Raw genomic sequence first — 19,499 nt, forward strand, 5'->3', positions numbered from 1 at the left:
GATGCGGGGGGAATTGCAAAGACATTATTTACTGATTGGGGGAAAATGTTGATTAATGGTATCTGACCAAGTATAGAACTGGCTCAACAGTGAGGGAAACTCCATTCACAAAGAAATCATTCCCCAGTATATGGGGGGGAAGATCTCTAGTATCCTGTTTCACAGATACTATTCAGCCCAATCTAGGTGGCAGTGCAATGGATGACAACAGTCCGTATCGATACGGGGCAAGACCCCTCTCATAGCTGCACTAGTATAGTTATATTTTCCGTGAAGCTCTAAGACCTAGAATCTCCAGCTGCTTTTAATGTTATATTTTGGTGGTAACAAGGTCCTGTCTCTGCAGCTAGATGACCTGTACTTGATAGCCATCTGCCACCGTCGGGAGATAAAGTCACTGCGAGACCTCACCGCTGAGCACCTGCCTTTGCTGAGGAACATCTTGCAAGAAGGAAAGGTGGGTGTTATGTCACTTATCTATCCGGCTTCTTATGGCCCTCATCACCTTAGTATATAAGCACCCACCAGGGTCTCTGTTTTACTTGTGGAAGATCAGTTTGGGAACTGCCTCGTTTCCCATTAGCAGGGAATAGCAGCCAACTTCACCCTGCTGATGCTGGCTTCCCGCTAGTGAGGTTTTAGGGAATCGACCTGGGCTGTCATGACAGCTGTTTGCTCAGGGAGCAGACTGGAAAGTGTCTGGATATGCCACAATCTCTCCGCATGGGGTTTTGTCTGGAGTGTTTCATACCCACCAGCCTACGCATTCTGGGCCTGCATTTACAGTTTCGTCCTCCAGCCGCTCCTATTCTGCTGGGGACAGTAATTTGATTATGATTAATTTTCTGCTATCAGATGTCACTGAGAAAACAAGAGGTAACTCTTTCTGTGAGACCAGATGTTGGAAATGGGGTCCCCATAGCAGCTGTTACCCAAATGGAAACACAGAGTGGAGGAAATGGCTTAGAAGTGTAAGGATCCAGTTTGAAAGAGCTCTGCCTTTACTGCATACCTGGCATGTTTCTTCCTACCCCAGAGGTGGCTGCAATTCCAGTGATACTGAGTGCTGTTTGTGAAGCTCTTGGGGATGAAAATTGTAGGTAAATATTAATTTATGCATGAATGTGGAAGCCCTGCTGGACACCACCTAAGGCCTGTTGTGTCACTGTATATGACGTGCCTGGTGGTGCTCTGTACTAGAGGGAGAAACTGCAAAGGAAAAAGATAAAATCTAAGTGTGATCCAAGATTTATTCACTAGAGGCCAGATGAGTTACAGTGGCCCTGCTTGAACTTCAAGCAGTAATAAGGGCTCTGTGCGTAGGAAAGTAACATGTCTCTGTAGGGCCATGGGAAGCATTTTCTGGTTTTCTCTCGTCAATCTCCCTGCTCCCGTTGGACATAAGCAGGGAGTCTTCATTGTCTTGCCATCCTGCTTTCCCTCCTGAGGTCACAGCACAGAGCTCCAAAGGCTAATGTGCTCTTCCGTAGCTTTACCAGTGTCCTCCTCGTGGGACAACCCAATCTGCAATTCCCAGTTCTGTGAACATGACCCAAGAATAGGAAAAAGGTTCCTCCAGCTTCAGAATTGGAGCCAGGACAAGGATTCTCCATGGCAGACTAGTGCATTTCTTATGCAGGGATGATGAGTTTTGATGACAGCAGCTCATCCTACAGTGGACTTGGCTCAAACTCTTGGTAGTCTGTCTCAAGGCCTAGAGCAGCAGCGTCCATCTTCACTGAATTCAGCCTCCCACCTGATTATTGTCTCTTGGCTTCCATGTCACTGTATTAGTTGGCCCTATGGAACAGCCATGGAGAGACGATGGATGTAACCCTGGCTGTGACATTACCCATTCTTTGGAGCAGAATCTTGGCACCTGGGCTTGAAGCACTAAAGTCTGAACACACAGTCTGACTTGGAATTGGGATTTTTAGCCAGACTTTAGCCAGATTTTTAGCCAACTTCACCCCTTCTCGCAAAGCCAGTCAATCCTTCATTGAGACTGTTTTTAGCATGTGCTGTATGAGACTCCTCTTCCATTCCTTTCCAACGCTGTAACTATAACTGCCCTGGCTTGAGCCACTAGCTCTGGCTGATGGGTGGGCCCATCGGAGAAAGCTCACTGCTGCTCTGCAGATTGCTGAACTCAAGGGTGGCTGCAAGATATGAAACTCCTGGCTCTAGAGAGGAAAATAGGATGGTAGTGGTTAGAGCAGGGGACGGGGAGTCAGGACAACGCGGTTCTATTCCTTTTTGCCACTCACTTGTGTGATCATGGGCTTCCCCTCTCTGAGCCTCAGCTTTCCCATGTGCAACAGGGGGATAATACCTACTTTGCCAGGGTCTGACAGATGCACTAGGTAATATGTGAAGTGCTTAGAAGAATTGGGAAACATGCCTTAGAGTCTATTTAGCTTACCAAAGGAAAAGTGAAGGAGTGACATGATCTCACAGTCTGTAAGTACCTACATGGGGGCAGAAATTTGATGATGGGCTCTTCAATCTATCAGACAAAGGTCTAACAAGATCCAGTGCCTGGCTGGAAGTTGAAGCCAGACAGATTCAGACTAGAATTAAGATACAGATTCTTAAGTGAAGGTAACTAACCACTGGAACTACTCACCAAGGGTTGTGGTAGATTATTCTGTCACGGGGTGTTTTTTAATCAAGTCTGTGTCGTACTGGAGGTCGGACTAGATGATTCCGGGGTCCCTTCTGGCCTTGGAATCTCTGAATACAAAGTGCTGTAGAGGTGCTAAGCATTATGACCATGAAACTGCAGAAACTGCCCACTGGAGTTGGGGGGCAGTCACTCTCCTGAGTCACGCAGGAGGTTTGTCCCCTGCATTAATAACTTGCTTCTAAATTCATGCCCATTTTTCAGCTCCTGATGATCTTTCTAGGCCCATGATATAGCATGTTCAGTAACAGGGACTTGAGCTTTTTCCCCTTCATTGCACTGGAAATTCAGGAAGTAATTGCATCAGGGAAAGCAGAGATTAATTAAAAGATGGGGTGAGGAATCTTAGCGTTCCCAACCAGCACACGAGCGCAGCATGTTGGAAGGTCCCTGACAAGTTCACTGTCGCTGTTTCTAGCTTTAATTACACCGACTGGTAACAGGATCCTGTAACTCACCCAGCAAACTGGAGCGATAAGTCTGGAATGGAGAACAACAAAAGCTGACAGGATGCACTCTTAAGGGTAAACATGCTGGGTGTGTTGTCCAGCCCCCACAACAAACAGGCCTCATTATGGAGGTAGTTAATGGGAAGGAGGCAGCCGTCTGCTCTGCAAACCCCCGTTTCAGCAAATGGGCTTGTATGGGGGCAGCTCTGGGTCTGTCTCACTGGTGGCCCTGCGGGGACAGACTCAAGGGACTTCAGTAGCATGGCTCCAGATTTATACTAGCGGAGCTGAGATCAGAATCTGGCCTATCATTACCTCTCTCCCTGTGCTGGGGGAGGTGCTGAGCTAGCATGCTTTGCTTTCCTGCCCATGAGGATGTGTCCCGCACATATGGGCCTGGTGATTTGGGATCCCTGCTGGGGCAGGCATCTGCCTTGGAGAATAAATTTATGAGGGGACATGTGCCACTAGGCTCAGCTATGTGCGTGGGGTGGTGGCCAAAACTACTCCCACCTCTGCTCCCACAGTGACCTTCAGATTAGTTGGAGAAACAGTAACCTACCCTCCCTTTCCCCCTGCTCCTCTCTATGTGGTGCCGGGATGCTTTTCCCCACAGCAGACACCATCTCCTCCCTTTCCACCTCCCCTCCCTCCCCCCACTTGCTCGCCTCTTGCCGCCCAGCTTGTATTTTAAACATTAGATAACGGCTCAGATGCTCAGACATCATCACAGCCTTGACATCTGCTTTCATAAATCCTTTCTGGTAGAGCCCATGCAGTAAGCTCTCATCTCAGTCTGTTTTTACAGCTCTTTCTGTAATGTTTTCACTGCATGGTATGTCTGAACCTAAAGTAGTTCTCCACCCATTTAAATTCTTCTGCAGGCATGTACCTAATGGCCAGTGAGCTTGGCTGGTAATAGGCTTTTGGGCAGGGCTTGGGAGTCTGTTCCCCCCTTTCCTGCCTCTCTAATAAAGCTTTAGTGTGCAGCTGGCCTCTGTCTGCACTGGGTTAGAATTCTCAAAGAGACACTAGCGGTGGATTTACAGCTGGGCGGACTGTCGGCCAAGCATCTAGTATTGCGTGACCCTGTCCATCAATTTGCTTCTGCAGGAATCTGAGAAGGGGAAAATATGTAAAAACGTTGGAGAACAAGTGTGTAACCAAAACCTCGTCTTCTGTCATTCTCAGACAAGACCTAGAACTGAGGGCTTGATCCCTCATAGTCATTACAGGTCCCATGGCACTTTTTGTAAAGCAGGAGTATTAATCCTGTTGTCCTGGCTAAATTCCAGTCGAGTAATTGCATTCTGCTACCTAAATCTTATCCCCCATCCCCTTGCCGTTTCAGCTAGTATTCTGCACTTTCTGTTCTAAATGATCCACAGCATCACTATGAACTCAGCTTTTATATTCCACCTCACAAGTTACTGTATTTCAGCAATTCCTTTGTACAATTTGGAAATTGTATATTTTGAGATCTTTGGATGAAAGGAGAAGTAGTACTGATGTCCCTTGATGTTAATTCACCATCACAAGAGACTGGGCTAGGTCATCGGATTTACCAGTGTGCTTCTATCCAGTCCTCTGCCCTTGGATATGATGCTAAAACTTTTCAGTGTATTATTTGGGAGATTAAATTCTCTACCCTTTCTTCCCCAGGAAGCCATATTAAAGCGCTTTGGCGTGGCTGGCTCCCAGCTGCGGATTTACCTGCATTACCAGCCATCCTACTTCCACCTGCATGTGCATTTCACCGCTCTGAGCTACGATGCACCAGGCTGCTCAGTGGAGAGAGCTCACCTCCTGTCGGACGTTATTGACAATCTGGAGCTCGACCCCCAGTACTACCAGAAGCGTACACTGACCTTTGCCCTCCGGGCAGATGAAGCCTTGCTGAAGAAATTCCAGGAAGCAGGCAAAGCTTGAGATCCCAGGGACTGGAAGTGGGCTGCTTTTCTACCTTTTTACGTATGGATTATTTTTATTGTCTTTGACTTTTTTTAACTGAATTTTGTAAGGATTGGGATTGTGTTCCCATCACCGTAGTAACCGTTCCCTGCATTTCTATCAATAAAATGTTGTTTGAGCAGAGACTGTTCATCCATGTGTCCCATGGAATCATGTCCTCTGTGCTCTGCGGAAAGGTTCACCTAACTTCTATGACAAACTAGAAGCTGGTGGGCTGACTCACAGGGCAGTGGATCAAATAAAGCTCCCAACAGCAGCAGAATTTCAGTCCCTTTCTTCAGAGATGGTTTATTTCTGTAAACCAGATCCTGTTGTCCTGGTCCCTTTCCAGGTCCTTTCCCCTGACCCCAGAGTCACCTGCAGGGCTCTCTCCAGCAGAGGTGCTTTGTTGATCTTTAAGGACCATGTAACCTGTAGGCTATCACCTGATCCCTGGCCTCAGACCTATCACTTAGGATGTAGGCACCGGCTTCCTCCTTGCTCTGGGGGTGCCCAGTCCGCGCTCCGCCCCATGCCCCGTCCCCACTCCACTCCTTCCCCCAAATCCCCGCCCCCCTCTTCCTACCCAGTTCTGCCCCCTCCCCCAAGCTTGCTCCTCCCCCTCTTCCCAGAACCTCCTGCATGCCGTGGAGCAACTGATCACAGTGGGCGGAAGGCACTGGGAGCGGGGGGGAGGAGTTGATCGGCGGGGCTGCTGGCAGAGGGGAGACGCTGGGGGGAGTGGGGAAGCTGGCTGCCAGTGGGTGCTAAGCACTCACTAACTTTTTTCCATGGGTGCTCCAGCCCTGGAGGGGAGGGCTTGGCACCTGAGGAGCAGTTTGGGATCATGGAACAAACACATAAGTTGCTAATGTCTGCTAAAATAAGCAGCAATGCAATAGTTAACAGTGCTGACATTTAAATTGTCAACGGTCGGTTTCAGAGTTGTAGCTAACAGATAAATAGGGTGGTTCAGGTACGAAAGGTTTTCTTCACAACACCTTTTTAATGAAATCGCCTGCAAATGTTTGCAGCTGGTGAATGGCAGAATACTCGGGGACTTGCATGTCCAGAATGAAAATCTGAATGTAGCAAACCCAGTAGTCTGTGGGGAGGACAGGGCAACTTGCTACCAAGTGGCAGAGCTGTGGGAGGGTGGAATTGCCAACTCAAATCTCCTTCTGACTGCTACGGTAATTTCCTGCAATATCCAGGACAAACCTTATTGAAATAAGTATCTCAGGAGTTCTTGTACTAAAATTCAAGTGCTCACGAATTATAGTGAGATTGTATGTAACGTCTCTAGGAGGGCGACATGGCTCATGTCAACTCTGGGAAGTGTTATGAGCTTCAGCGAACTCTTTTAAACAATGTGCCAGGTAAGAGTGCACTTCTGGTTCAGTGGGTTTCCTAGAAAATACTTGGGAGGAGGGGGAAGGCAGCTTCTCACCTCTGGACCCAGCCTTCTGAAGCTACGCCCTGAGGAGCAACCCATCGTCTGCTGATCACCTGTTCCCCAAGGCCCCACCTGTTGAAAGGAATGACAGAGCTGTGGGGGTGCTTATTCTGGGCTAACAGCTGCTCCCAAGTTGTGACCACAGAAAAATCCCTTGGTGGAGTTTGAAGAACTGTTCACCTGCCAGAACCCTTGCTGAAGTTGGGCTCATCATGTGTGTAGGTTCTTTTATTGTTTCAATATGTTTTCTCTGTAATGCTTTTATTTTAAGCTTTTCTAGCTCGTTATGGATCCCCTGCCATTCAGCCCCCAGTGTCTACTCACCCTCTAGCTCTCTGAACTAGCAGTGCTGTGAATGACAGTGCTCTCACTTCCTGATTTATTAAGGCCCTATCTACACACACACACACTGTACGGCTTAACTGTACTGGAATAGTTTACTGGCACAACCCTTGCCACCTGTTTGGATGCAGAGATACCAGTCTAAAGGTGCTTATTCTGCTATCATTTATTTCCATACTGGAAGGAAACAAGCTATACCAGTATAAGGCATCTTTATGCCAGTATAACTGCAGTACAACTTTTCACTAAAAACAGTTACAGGTCTGGTCTATTCAGATTTTGAACGGGTATAAGCCAGAGAGGGCAAAGCCATTCACACAATCTTGTTAAACTTTTCTTCCACGTGCGACTCCAGACTTGGTTCTGACCAGTCCAATTCTGATCATTGCTTCCAGCATCCTGAAAATTCCCTCCTGCGGTTCCAGTTGGATGCGGTATTTTAATTCTCTTCCTGTCGCAATTAGCATTGCAGTGTGCTGTTAAACAGCTGCACTGTTCCCACCCAGCAGTGGCTGCATTTTATTGTTGGGCAAAGTGATTTCTGTGTATGTGTAAAGGCCTTGGGATCCTTCAGGGTCAAAGGTATATCTGCCTGTCTTTCCATTGTTTTTCTGGCTGAACTGACCCCTAGACGTGCCTCAAACAACTTGAAAGTTCGTGAGCTGAAGAGATGCTAAAAGGGTCTTTGGCTTGTGTGTTGGTGACCATTGATGTAACTGCTGGATTCATGCAGCTTTCTTTCCCGGAAGGCAGGTTATTTATTTTATGCAACTCACCGGAGTGTGAGTCTCCTTGGAAAAGCCACAGATGGAGCCAAGTGGCCTTTTCTGTTTGATTCCGTCACTGTTTCCTTCTCTTGTAAGAAATACATGGAATTCATTTTTCTGACAATTACTCAAAGTGGTGGCCAACAGTTCTGCAATGGGAGTGGCACAAGAACAGTACAACAACATACTGTCATGTGGACAGAATAGTCACCGCTGCCCCAGGACTTTATTCCACTCTGTCACCTGATTAATGAATATTCCGACTACAGTACCTTCTTGCAGCATTCGAGTGAAAGAGACGAAATATCCATAAGATCCACTTATTTCACAACAGAAATGCAGTGCATGTGATGCATCTAAATAAACAGAATGTTGCATGATCTGCTGTGGGTGTTTTCAGATTCATCAGTCATCTACAGCCTGAGCAGAATACATACAGATCAAGGGATGCTTTAAGAGACACAAAACTATCGTAGCAGTTGGTCTTGGATGTGGTCTTAATGGTTTGCTCCAGTGTAGCAATTTTCATCCACAGACCACAAGTTGCTTCGTAAGGGGAAGTAAATATTTTTGTCCCTTTTCTCAACACCACTGGCCTGTTTCTGACACCAGCGTCTCTCCTTTGTGAAGAGGTAGCAGCTGTCTATGGCCTTGCAGGTCAGCTTCCCCGGGGAGGAGAAATCAATGATGCAGAGTCTGCCTCTGTTCTAATTTGTATCTTTTTATTTACGTACAACAATCTGGAAACAGAGGTGGTCAAAAAGCATGGTCAAAGGGCAATCCCTTCTTCCAGGAATATTAGCCCAACACCAGTGCCTAGTTCCCAGGGAGCAACTCTGCCTCAAGAATTGACTCCAATGGGAGCCCAAGACACAACAAAATCTCCGGCTCCTTGTACAGGTCCCTCTATGCAGAACTTTATATAACTAGAAACATACAACATAGCATGTCTTCCCAAGACTGAACACTTGCTCAGATATTAAGAAAAAGAACTTGGAGGACTGTAACAGCGCCGCCTGGTGATGCATGCCATTGCAATATTACCTCTCCTTTATGGATTAAAATAGAGGAACAGAGAGATGAAGTGTCTTGTCGAAAGGTCACACACACTGTGAGAGGAGGATCTGTGATTGAAACCTATGTCTTCTTTCTCCCACACCCATGTTCCTCCAAGGGACTGACCTGTTTGAACACAGCTGTCCTCCCTGACCACTCTCCACGTTCTGCCTCACAACAACAACAAAAAGATTTGATTTTAAAAAAAATAATCTTCCCTGATTTGCATTCTAACATGTTATTAGTAACACACACGATTGTTGAGTTTAAAATTTATATTAAAAGTTAATACAGTGTCTCTGAACAGTTAACCGTCTGACAATGAAGTTTGCTAAATAATTCAAACAGAAGTTGATCCTTTTGATCTAAGTAAACAATATGGAGGTTTTTGGGCTGGTTTGAAAGTACCTTGAAATTGGCGGAGTAGCTTTGTATTTGCACTGTCACGATACCAACAACGGGGACTTTGGTCTCTAGCAGTAAAGTGTCCTCACTCTAAAGCAGTGGTGTTCAAACTTTTTAGGCTGTGTACCCCTTTCCAAATAGTGTAATTTACTGTGTACCCCCATCTGAGATAGGGTCCTAAAATACCTTTGATTAGATTACCAAGTCTTACTAAATAAAGTGCGTTGTCCGCCATTACAGAATTTTTCTCGTTTACCCCAAGGAGAGCTCACGTAAGCCAGTTTGAAAACCACTGAGCCCTCTTTTCCTGTACCTTCAGCTTATGTAGGAGCGTGTACCTCCAGGTCTTAGATGGATTTTAACTTTGTTGATTTGAAACCATCAGAACACCCAAACGAGTCCAGTTTTCATGTTGTTCAGTTTGGGGAAGGGGATAGTGCGCTGGAGTGGGACTCTTAGCCACGTGGGTTCTACTCCCAGCTCTATTACAGACATGATGTTGGCCAACTCACTTCTCTGCTCTGTGCCTCAGAGGAGGAAACCCTAAAATAGGGATAGCCAAACCAAGCTTGGGCCCCCACTCTGCTTGGCACAATATGTGAAGCTACTTGGTGATACTCGGACTGCGGGTCACGAGTGGCTCTTTAATGGGTCTCCTGCAGCTCTTTGCAGCACATGGTATTAAAACTATTTAATTATTAATTAATCTGCGTTATTAACCAATGAGGATGCTTTTATCATGTTATTAACCAATTAAGTTGTCAACTTGCACTGTTATATATTAATTCTCACAACAAAACTAAATATTCCCCCTGTCACACACTCTTTAAATATGAATAGTACTATAGAAGATAACACAGTGAACTCCCACGACTGTGGCTTTTTTGGGTAATGCTGAATCCATCTAATTCAGCTCCTGAACTACTGAGGTCTGAGTATCACTGAGCTAAATAGAGGAGCGGTAGTGGGTGGGAGAGGAAAGAGAGGGACAGGCAGCGATTGGCCCAAGCTCACACAGCAGGTCCGGGACAGTGCCGGGAACAGAACCCAGGTGTCTCAAGTCCCAGCCCGGTGCCCTGCCTGCTCGAGTCGAGACCATGCTGCTCTTGGGCTGTGGCAACAAGCGAGGCGGTTTCAGCCTAGGAACATAGCTCATCAGAGCCTTAGCAGCCACTCTTCACGCTCCACAATCTGCATAATTCCCCTGAGGGTTCAGGGCCAACGTGGAAGAAGTCTGGATGCTCCTCCAAACCCCTAGAGACCTACCGTCCTCTCACACGGCCTAACAGCCATTTTCTTGAGGGAGCAGAAAAGTCTAGTAGCCTCCTGTCCCCTCCTGTGTGTGTAGGTCAGACAGCAGGCTCATTTCCCTCCAAGGATGGTGACCTGGCCTGTTCCTCCATCCAGCACCTGCATCTGCCACCACCCCTTTACACTCCCATCTCTGCTGAGGGACCATATGAAACTGGAATCTCCTTGGCTGCATTTGTCCTCACGACAATGCTGCTCCTGGTGTGGGAAGCCAAGGCAGAGCACATGACGCAGGCAGCCCCAGCAGCAGCCTCTAATGACTGTAGGAGGTAACCACTGCTAACATTTCCTGGAGTATCTAGGGGCATTCTGGACACTGGCCCAGCTTCAGTGGGATTGGTGGCATGGATGGGCAGCAGTAGATTTTTAGAACCTGCCCACTGAGAATTAGGCCAAACTCACTCCACATGGGTCACTGACTGTCTAGTGGATGGTGCCAACTTCTGCTCACTGCTGAGCTTGAGACAGATGTGAAAGGCCCCACGTCCCTTCATGGATCCTTCTAGCCTCCCACACGTTTGACTCTTGTCACCTTCTGCCTTGTTTCCATCGTGGGGTGAAGCACAGAGGGCCTATCCCGCCCCTGCTTTGTCACTTTCTATTTAGGTGTGAGCAGTTAGTGGCATTCTGAGGCTAGATTAAGCCCCATTGTAGTTTGGCTGTGATTCCCCCGGAGTTTGGGGTTTGTGAGGGAATTGCTTGCTTTTCTGCTCCATGCTGTTTCGGTTGCCAGCTCTAATCTGTCCAAGCCTGATGACTGGGGTAGAGGAAGCAGCTCAGATTTATCAGCGAGCATAGCTGACATTCCACTTTGGGAGCAGCTCAGACCCTGCCTGTTTCTTCCAGTCACACCGAAGCCTGGTCAGGATCAAGGAATTGTTTGACCTAGGAGGAGATTTTAGCAGCCTTGGCTCAACTGTTCAAACGGTATCTTGCTGCTATGGAAAGATGTTCCTGTGTTTGAGGCCGAAAAGGCACCTTTCTAGCAACAACAAGAAAAGCAACCTGGTGTATCCTTCTCTCCTGCGATGACCAACCCCTACTGGAGCAAGGGGTTTTCTACCAGCAGGGTCATTGTCTGCACAGAAGCCAGTGGAGATAGGGAGTATTGGAGGCGATGTCTGGACCTCACTCAAGGTTGCAGCTGATTGGTAAATGGGACGGAGTCAGTTTTATTAGCTATTAGCCAGGATGGGCAGAGATGGTGTCCCTACCTTGTTTGCCAGAAGCTGGGAATGGGCGACAGGGGATGGATCACTTGAGGACTACCTGTTCTGTTCATTCCCTCTGGGGCACCTGACATTGGCCACTGTCGGAAGACAGGATATTAGGCTAGATGGATCTTTGGTCTGACCCAGTATGGCCATTTTTATGTAGGTGTGCTTCTCTAAGCAACCAAATTAGCTTAAATTTATAGACCAGGACATGGAGGTATAATGCTTCTGACTCTTCTTGGAGCACAAAGCAGGGAAGGGCCTGTTTCCTCCCGACATGGCTTCTTAGGGGTGGTGATCTAGAGCAAGCTGGCAAATCTAAACCTCTTAAGGGAGTAGGGACAGATCAGTGATAACCCTTGTACCAGGGAGGAACTGCCATTGGCTGGTGAGTGGAGTGATATCACCCAGAGGAGAAGCAGTTGAAACGCTAGCCTCCCAGCCATGTAATCTGAACGTGACTAAAGTGGCCTGTGGACAAGTATTCCAACAAAACTAATAGCATCAGCTGCAGGGGAGAATCTGATAGTAATGAGAATTTCCTGTAATGGGGTTGTGGCAGCTTTTTGGACATCACATGTTTGATAGCTTTAGGAGGATATCCGAAACTTCGGACACATTTTAACTCAGCCAACCCCTTTCAAAGAAATAAGAGCATCATAAAGTTGTAAAGGAGAACTCTGATGACTTTGTATAATATTGTTTGGGTCTGCTGATATTCCCGCTGCTGGGAGTTCAAGCACAGTTAATGGTACTTCTTCTACTAGTTTTAGAAGAGTTCAAACACATGTGTATAATTAATATAATTAAGGGGCATGTGGTACTTTCACTTTGTGGATATCGTACTACTCTTTGCTTGTGCTACAATTTAGGAATTTTATAGCTTGGCTTTTATTGTTCCCAAAAGTCATTTCCCGCAAGTCCAGCTTTTGAAATGAGTCTCAACTCTGTAGTAAAGAGATTTCATAGAGCAGTTTGATAAGAAACCTCCCAAAGTATGTGGAACAAGCTCCATCTATAGGCTTGGAAGGATTAGATTTTTATCAGTAAATGTCGATAAATGTTGATTTTTGTCATCTAGTCACAAACCGACAAAAAGCTATTTCCATCAATGATGATTGAAATGTACAGCTAGGCAAAATAAGAAAAATGCTACTTGAGAACTTATTAGAGTTTGGTTTAAGGATATTTACTTTGTCTGTTTTGACATGTGATGTTGACAATTTGTGTTTCCATGCTTATAAAGCTTTAACTTTTTGAATCTCAATGTCTCTTGTCATTAAATAATTTTTGTCTGATCCTCCCATAATTTCCCACAACTGTGAAAATTTAAATTGATAAAAATTGAAAATGTTGATATTATCCATCAAAATTAAAAAAAAAAAATTCCGACAAGCCATCTAGAAGCATTTTTATAAAACATACTTGCGGTGGGGGGGAGGGAAGACCAACACGAAGATGATCTCTCAGCAGTCATTTTAATTTAATTTTCAAATTTATTTGATGCCTTCATTTGTCAAAGTTCAAAACGTATTATGTGTAAAAAATCAAGCTTGTTAAAGTTGTCTTCCCAATGCGCAGATGGATGCAGCACTCTAGCAGACACAGCATCTCCGGAGATGGCAGCATTCTGGTGAGACTCCAAGAAAACATCAGATGGCTCTCACGCCATTTAACAAACAGATCAGCATGTTGTTTCTTTGCTCCCGATACCCCTGCTTCTCTTTCCTTCACCTGAGTCATCCCAGGCTGGAGTCCTGTTAGACCTCATAAGAGGTTTTTGTTAGAGTGTTGCCCCTTCGACCTGAGCAGGTAGCTAGAATTCGGGGCCTTGCAGGGTTGTTTCTGGTAGGAAGAAAAGACGAAGATCCAAATGAGGCCTCAATCTGGTGTAGCATTGTTTATTTACAAAAACTAGACACAAAGTCCTGTTTCTCTGAACTCAGTAGAAACAAACAGCAGCAAGCAGTTTCCTTGCTCAGAAATCCCCAAATCTGCCCCTCCAACAAGCTCTGTGCCCAAGAAGCTTTGTCTCTCTGTTTCCTCTTGGGATCACACTTACGACTCTATCTCGTGGCTTCCTGCCTTCAACACGCACAGCCTTGTCTGCCTTGGCAACCAGAGAAACCCCTCAGTCCACATGGCTTAGCTCTGACTTGCCATGGGGCCTAGATCCTTGGGCTGTATCCCACAGCCTCCAGCTCTTTTTACAACATCACAGGGCTTAACTGCTCCTTCTGCTCAGCCTAAAAGAGAGTGCTTGGCACCCATTGGCTTTAATGAGGGCTGTGATTGTCTTGGATCCAGGACTCACCTGCTGGCAGCCATTAGCACGTTGCAGCCTAATGCTATGTTTGTACAGCACCGAGCACAATGGGCCTAGTGCCTCTAGGTGCCACCCCAATACGAATCAATAATAATAATAATACTCTGGCATGGGGGGTAAGAGGTGCAGTACAGGTGGAGGTGCCTGACTGATTGTGATCATTAAAGGTCCCTTGGCATTTTTCACAAGAATCAGGGTGCTAGCGGTGTCCTGGCCAAGTTCCTAGTTAGGAAATTTTATTTTGCCTTTCTGAAATTCCTCCTGAAATTTCAATTTGACGCAGCATCCATATTTACCAGCTGATAGCCCCAAGGGGTTTCCTGGGGGCCAGCTGGAAAGAAAGGAATGGCCTAGGCTGCTAATCTGTTTGACTGCACTATGGGACAACTATGCTGTGGAAACACCAGTGGGGAAAGTAAGAGCGACTCATTCCAAGTCTCTGATTTTCACCTACTAACCCCTTAAATTTATGTAGCATGCTGAAGGTTTCCGAAGGCCTTTGCAGTCATGTCATGCACAACCTGTCAGCACTGAATAAAAGTTGGGGATAGGAAGTGAAGAGTCCTGTATCCAGTTGGAACTGAGGGGAAACAGTGGTACTGCACTGCTGAAGGGGACAGAATTAAGTTAGGAACACTGGCTCTTTGTTTTGCTTTTTTACCCCAGGTGCTTTATGTGGCAGAAATGGTAAAACCCCAGTAAAACCCAAGACTATTCATTCCTGCAGCGTACACATAAGCCCGACTGCATGTTTTCCCTATATTTCAAAATTCACACACAATTGAAACAAAATGCAATTTCCATCGGTTGGCCCTAACTAACCTCCACCAGGGCGGCCGTTCAGAAGGAATTCAAAGTCATTTGTGGAGGGGGGGAAAAATAGCACTTTATTCATCGGAGTGAGATTGAACATTTTAATTTTTAAGCAGTTTTATTATGGTGAATTCCTCTTGTACGGCTGGGACAAATAGCTTGAAAGGCAGGGAGATGGTGCTCATTATGAATTCATTTTTCAGATGTTTTCTCCCTCTTTAAATTACTTCTCAGTGAACGTGCTGAATTAATCTAACTGGCAAAATCTTCCCTTTGTGGGCTTTGTAAATTAAATATTAGAGCAGTGTGGATTAGTTAGCAATGACTGACTTTATCGAGAATGCTCCTGGCAATCAACTAGCACAGGAAATATATTTTAAAAATATGTATTTTCAGTATAAAGGTAATCTTTGTACAGATTTTCTAAATAATGGATTACAGTCTGTAATGACAATGAGTTTTAAAAATGCACCATCTGTTAGAATTCCTATAGGTAATTATAATTGCTTCTGCTATCAAACACGACTGCTTAGTTAAGTTTCAGAGTAGCAGCCGTATTAATCTGTATTCGCAAAAAGAACAGGAGGACTTGTGGCACCTTAGAGACTAACCAATTTATTTGAGCATAAGCTTTCGTGAGCTACAGTATCCAATGAAGTGAGCTGTAGCTCACGAAAGCTTATGCTCAAATAAATTGGTTAGTCTCTAACGTGCCACAAGTCCTCCTTTTCTTTTTGCTTAGTCAAGGTTACTTTCAGGCAGTCTTTATAATTCCCTGTTTTTACAGAAATTCTCCTTTTCTTCTGGGAATTCCTATGCCTGGTCTCACCTCCAAGGAGAATATTTTGAAGGTGACTAAGCAAAATCCACTCACCTGTTTTTGAAGGGGTGGAAAAAAGAACCATCAGCCTTTCACAACAGAACCTCCTGGACTCTCTGCAGCACTGTCAACCATAAGAATTTGCTGTCTCACCTGAGAGAGGTGGCAGGGGTTCAGGATGGTTTGAGTCCTTCCTGGAGGAATGCACCCAAAGAGGAGTGATGGAAAACTGCACCTCTACCACCTGATTTCTCTCTTGTGGAGATCCACAAGAAGCAATTCTTTCTCCGGTCTTATTCATCATCTACCACAGCCACTAGGTGAACTGGTCAGATGACGTGGACTCGGGTGCCAACAATATGAAGGTGACACACAGCTCTACCTATCCTTCACCACATACAACCACAACACTACCACCAAGATGGTCCAGTGCTTGGATGAGATCAGTTCATGGATGACAAACAGCTGGTTGATGCTGAACCCAAGCAAGACAGAGGTGATGCTGGTGGGCAAAGGACAGCAGTTTAAAGAGTTTTCAGCCATGGTGTGTTGGTTGAAGGTACACACACACCACTGGTTAATTCAGTCCATATTTCAGGCGTGCTCCTGGATTTCTTGATGATGCTAACCTTTCACGTAGCACCATCTATGAGTAATGCTTTCTACCATCTCTGGTCAGCTAGGACACTCCATCCCATACTGGCAATGACCTGATCTCAGTTATTCATGCCTTCGTCTCCTCTTCAGCAATGTGATATAGCTGGGCATGAGTCATGGAATCATAGAAATGAAGGTCTGGAAGGAACCTCAAGAGTTCATCAAATCCACCCCCCTGCACTGAGGCAGGACCAAGTTAACCTAGACCATCCCTGACAGGTGTTTTTGTCTAATCTCTTAAAAACCTCCAGTGATGGACATTCCAGAGCCTTTCTTGGTAAACTATTCCAGTACTTAACTATCCGTATCCTTTTCCAGTCCTTAATTACTGCTAGAGTTAGAAAGATTTTCCCAGTATCTAACCTAAATCACCTCTGCTGCAGATTAAGCTGGTTACTTCATGTCCCACCTCTTTCCCCCCCTTTTATCTTTACCCAGAGAATTTCAACTGGTATGTCTCTCACCTTCTCCTGGACCTCAGAACAAATGTATGTATTCTTGATGTATAATGCAACACCTCCTCCCCTTTTCCCCCCTGCCTGTCCTTCCTGAACAGGCTATACCCCTCTGTAGCAATACTCCAGTCATGAGATCTACCCCACCAAGTCTCTGTGATGGCAATTAAGTCATAATTTAGCTTATGAACTAAGACTTCCAGTCTTCCTGTTCATCCCCCATACTCCTTGCATTTGTGTATAGACAGCTACGATGTTGAGCAGATTGTCCCACTGTTTTCCCTCTTGTTGCTTGTGTGACCCTATTGCATCCATCTTGTTGCATCCTGTGCTCCTGACCTCCAGCCCTTCGGGGCTAGGGAATCTGAGAACATACAGGGAGTGGGAGCCAAGCGCCCCAAACCTGTCAATGCAAAAGGACTGTTCAGCGCATTTGGTATCACTCCAGCAGACAGGGGTGCCCTTAGGTCTTCGCAGCAACTGCCCAGTTGGAGGTGCCTGGCAGCAGCCGAGAACTGCAAGAGTGTGAATCAAAACAAAACCCTCCCCTGCGCACACTGCTCCCAGGGGAGGGGAAAGGACACGTGACAGATGCGTTGTCACATTGCTGAAAGCATGACTGGAAGGTGCTCAGATATTATGGTGGCGCGTGCAGTGTACGAACCTGTATTGAATAGAATAAAATTAACCCTCATTAATTGAAGGCAGTTTGGTTTTGCACACGGGCGGGATGCAAATGGCATGTGATGAGGTTTGCGAGGCCTAGGCTCCCCAGACACACCCTGCTCCTTCTTTACATGCTGGGGAAATTCCTCTTTGCCAGTGAACAAAGTGCGAGGATGTTCAGTGACTGCAGAAGGAACCAGTATCCAGCACCTGGGAAGAGCATTGCTGAGGCCATACGATCTAGACCAGGTTTTAGAGATCTCTCTGCAGACTAAATGGATCTCTTGAGGGACAGCTGAGCCTCCTAGGCAAATCAGCCAGGCAGGCAAGGTAAGGAGCTTAAGAGAACTACAGAGAGCTTGGCTGGAGTGATCCAACCCTGTGGTCTTGCCAAGAGAAACCAGGATGTGGGAGGTGGCCGGGGACCGGGGTAGGAGGCAATGAAGGAGGACTCCTGATTTTACTCACTGCATGGCTTCATTCTTAACCATGCTGTGCCTGGGGTCCACTGTGTGAGGTGGGGATCTGCCGTGGTGTTGTAGTTGTGTTGGTCCCAGGAGAGTAGACACACAAGCTGGGGGAGGTAATAGCTTCACTTCTGTTGATGAAAGACTCTCAAATGAACTCTCACAGGAAAATGATAAAAGACAAAAACACCCTGTCACCTGTGGGTGAACACTTCCCACAAAAAGATCATTCTACACCTGACTTCTCAGTCCTCGTCCTCAAAGGACACCTGCACGACACCTGCCAAAGATGAGCCTGGGAGCTTAAATTCATAACTTTTTGCTCGACACTAAAAATCATGATTTTAATAAAGACACTTTTTTTTGGTCCTGTGACTGCAGGGGTGTTAATGGGCCACTTCACCTGGAATCGTCCATTGGAATATGTGTTAATTACTTACCCTTTACACAATCTGTTCCATCTTGTATTTAGCTTTAATACCTTTCCCAGTCCTGAAGAAGAGCTCTGTGTCACTCGAAAGCTTCTCTCTTACACAACAGAAGTTGGTCCAGTAAAAGACATTACCTCACCCACCTTCTTGTCTCTCTGAAATGGGAGTGTCCATTTACATTCACTAATATCTGGTTGGCGTGACAAGTTCTACAGAGTGTTGCTAAAGGGTGAGAGAAAGGCAGGTGCCTCAGTTCTCCACCAGAGGTGGGTGCAGTCTGCAAAGGATGGCAGGTTGGCAGATGCTGCCCTGTTTCAGGGGAAGCGTCCTCTGTCCAGTTGTTACTGTCTGGTTTTGATCCAGCTTATCTCCTTCTCAGCGGGGTTGTGAGGCTTGTTCAATGCTCTTGAAGCGCAGTGAAGGTGCAGTCTGGGCTCAGCAACAACCACTCAGGTGCGGTATGATCTGTTTGGAACTCAGCTGAGCTCTGCTATAGGAGATATGATGCAACTAGTGCTTCCCGACTTGCAAACCCTATGCACCAACAGGGGGATTTCCTTTAGGAGGAGCCAGTGTGATCTCTGTCCAGATCCTGCCTCCTTTCCCCTCCCCAAGGGGAAAAAGCAAAGCTACCCTCCTCCTTGAGAGCGATGATGGTAGAATTCATGGGTGGGTGAGAGCCTGGTACCGAAGGGCCATCCAGCTTCCATCTCTCTCCACTTCAGACGGATGCTAGAAGCCCAGGTTTAAATCCTGGTAGGATTAATTCAATTTATGCTTCTGAAGCAGCTGAATCAAAATCTAAGCAGTTTTGTGTGTGTGCGTCTTTTTGAATGAGACCTTTAAAATACGACGATTGTTCTGGCAGGAGTCACCAGGTGGCGCTGTTGCACATACGCTTACATGTTCTTTTTCTGAGGGCTTGTCTAGACTCGAAGAACAGTTAGTGCGTAGCAAGCCAGGGTGTAAATCTACAGCAAGTTTCCATGCCTAGTAGATCAGAGTGCACTGGGGAACTTTTAATGCTCAGTCGCAGGGTTTACACAGACAATTAGTGCACAGCATGCTAACGCACTGCAGATTTACGCCCCAGCTTGCATGCACTAACTATTCATCGCGATCAGTGGAAGAAAAACACTTATCCCCGGGACCCAAAACCGTAATGTCTTTTGACTAGAGGTTTCATCAAACCCCCATAAACACGCTAGCTTTAACCACTTCACTTCAAGAG

At 46.2% G+C, this 19,499-nt stretch overlaps 1 protein-coding gene across 1 annotated transcript in view; it reads left to right on the forward strand.

Moving 5' to 3' along the window:
- DCPS (decapping enzyme, scavenger) overlaps positions 1–5,221 on the forward strand; it is a 63,584-nt gene extending 58,363 nt beyond the window's left edge. The window contains exons 5-6 of the mRNA XM_073321139.1: positions 347–457; positions 4,795–5,221. Coding sequence (XP_073177240.1) covers positions 347–457; positions 4,795–5,061 — 378 coding nt within the window. The 3' untranslated portion in view covers positions 5,062–5,221. The remainder of the gene's footprint in view (positions 1–346; positions 458–4,794) is intronic.
- Positions 5,222–19,499: the final 14,278 nt, after the last annotated feature.

This window comes from Lepidochelys kempii, chromosome 22 (assembly GCF_965140265.1).
Source record: "Lepidochelys kempii isolate rLepKem1 chromosome 22, rLepKem1.hap2, whole genome shotgun sequence".
Lineage (NCBI taxonomy): Eukaryota > Metazoa > Chordata > Testudines > Cheloniidae > Lepidochelys > Lepidochelys kempii.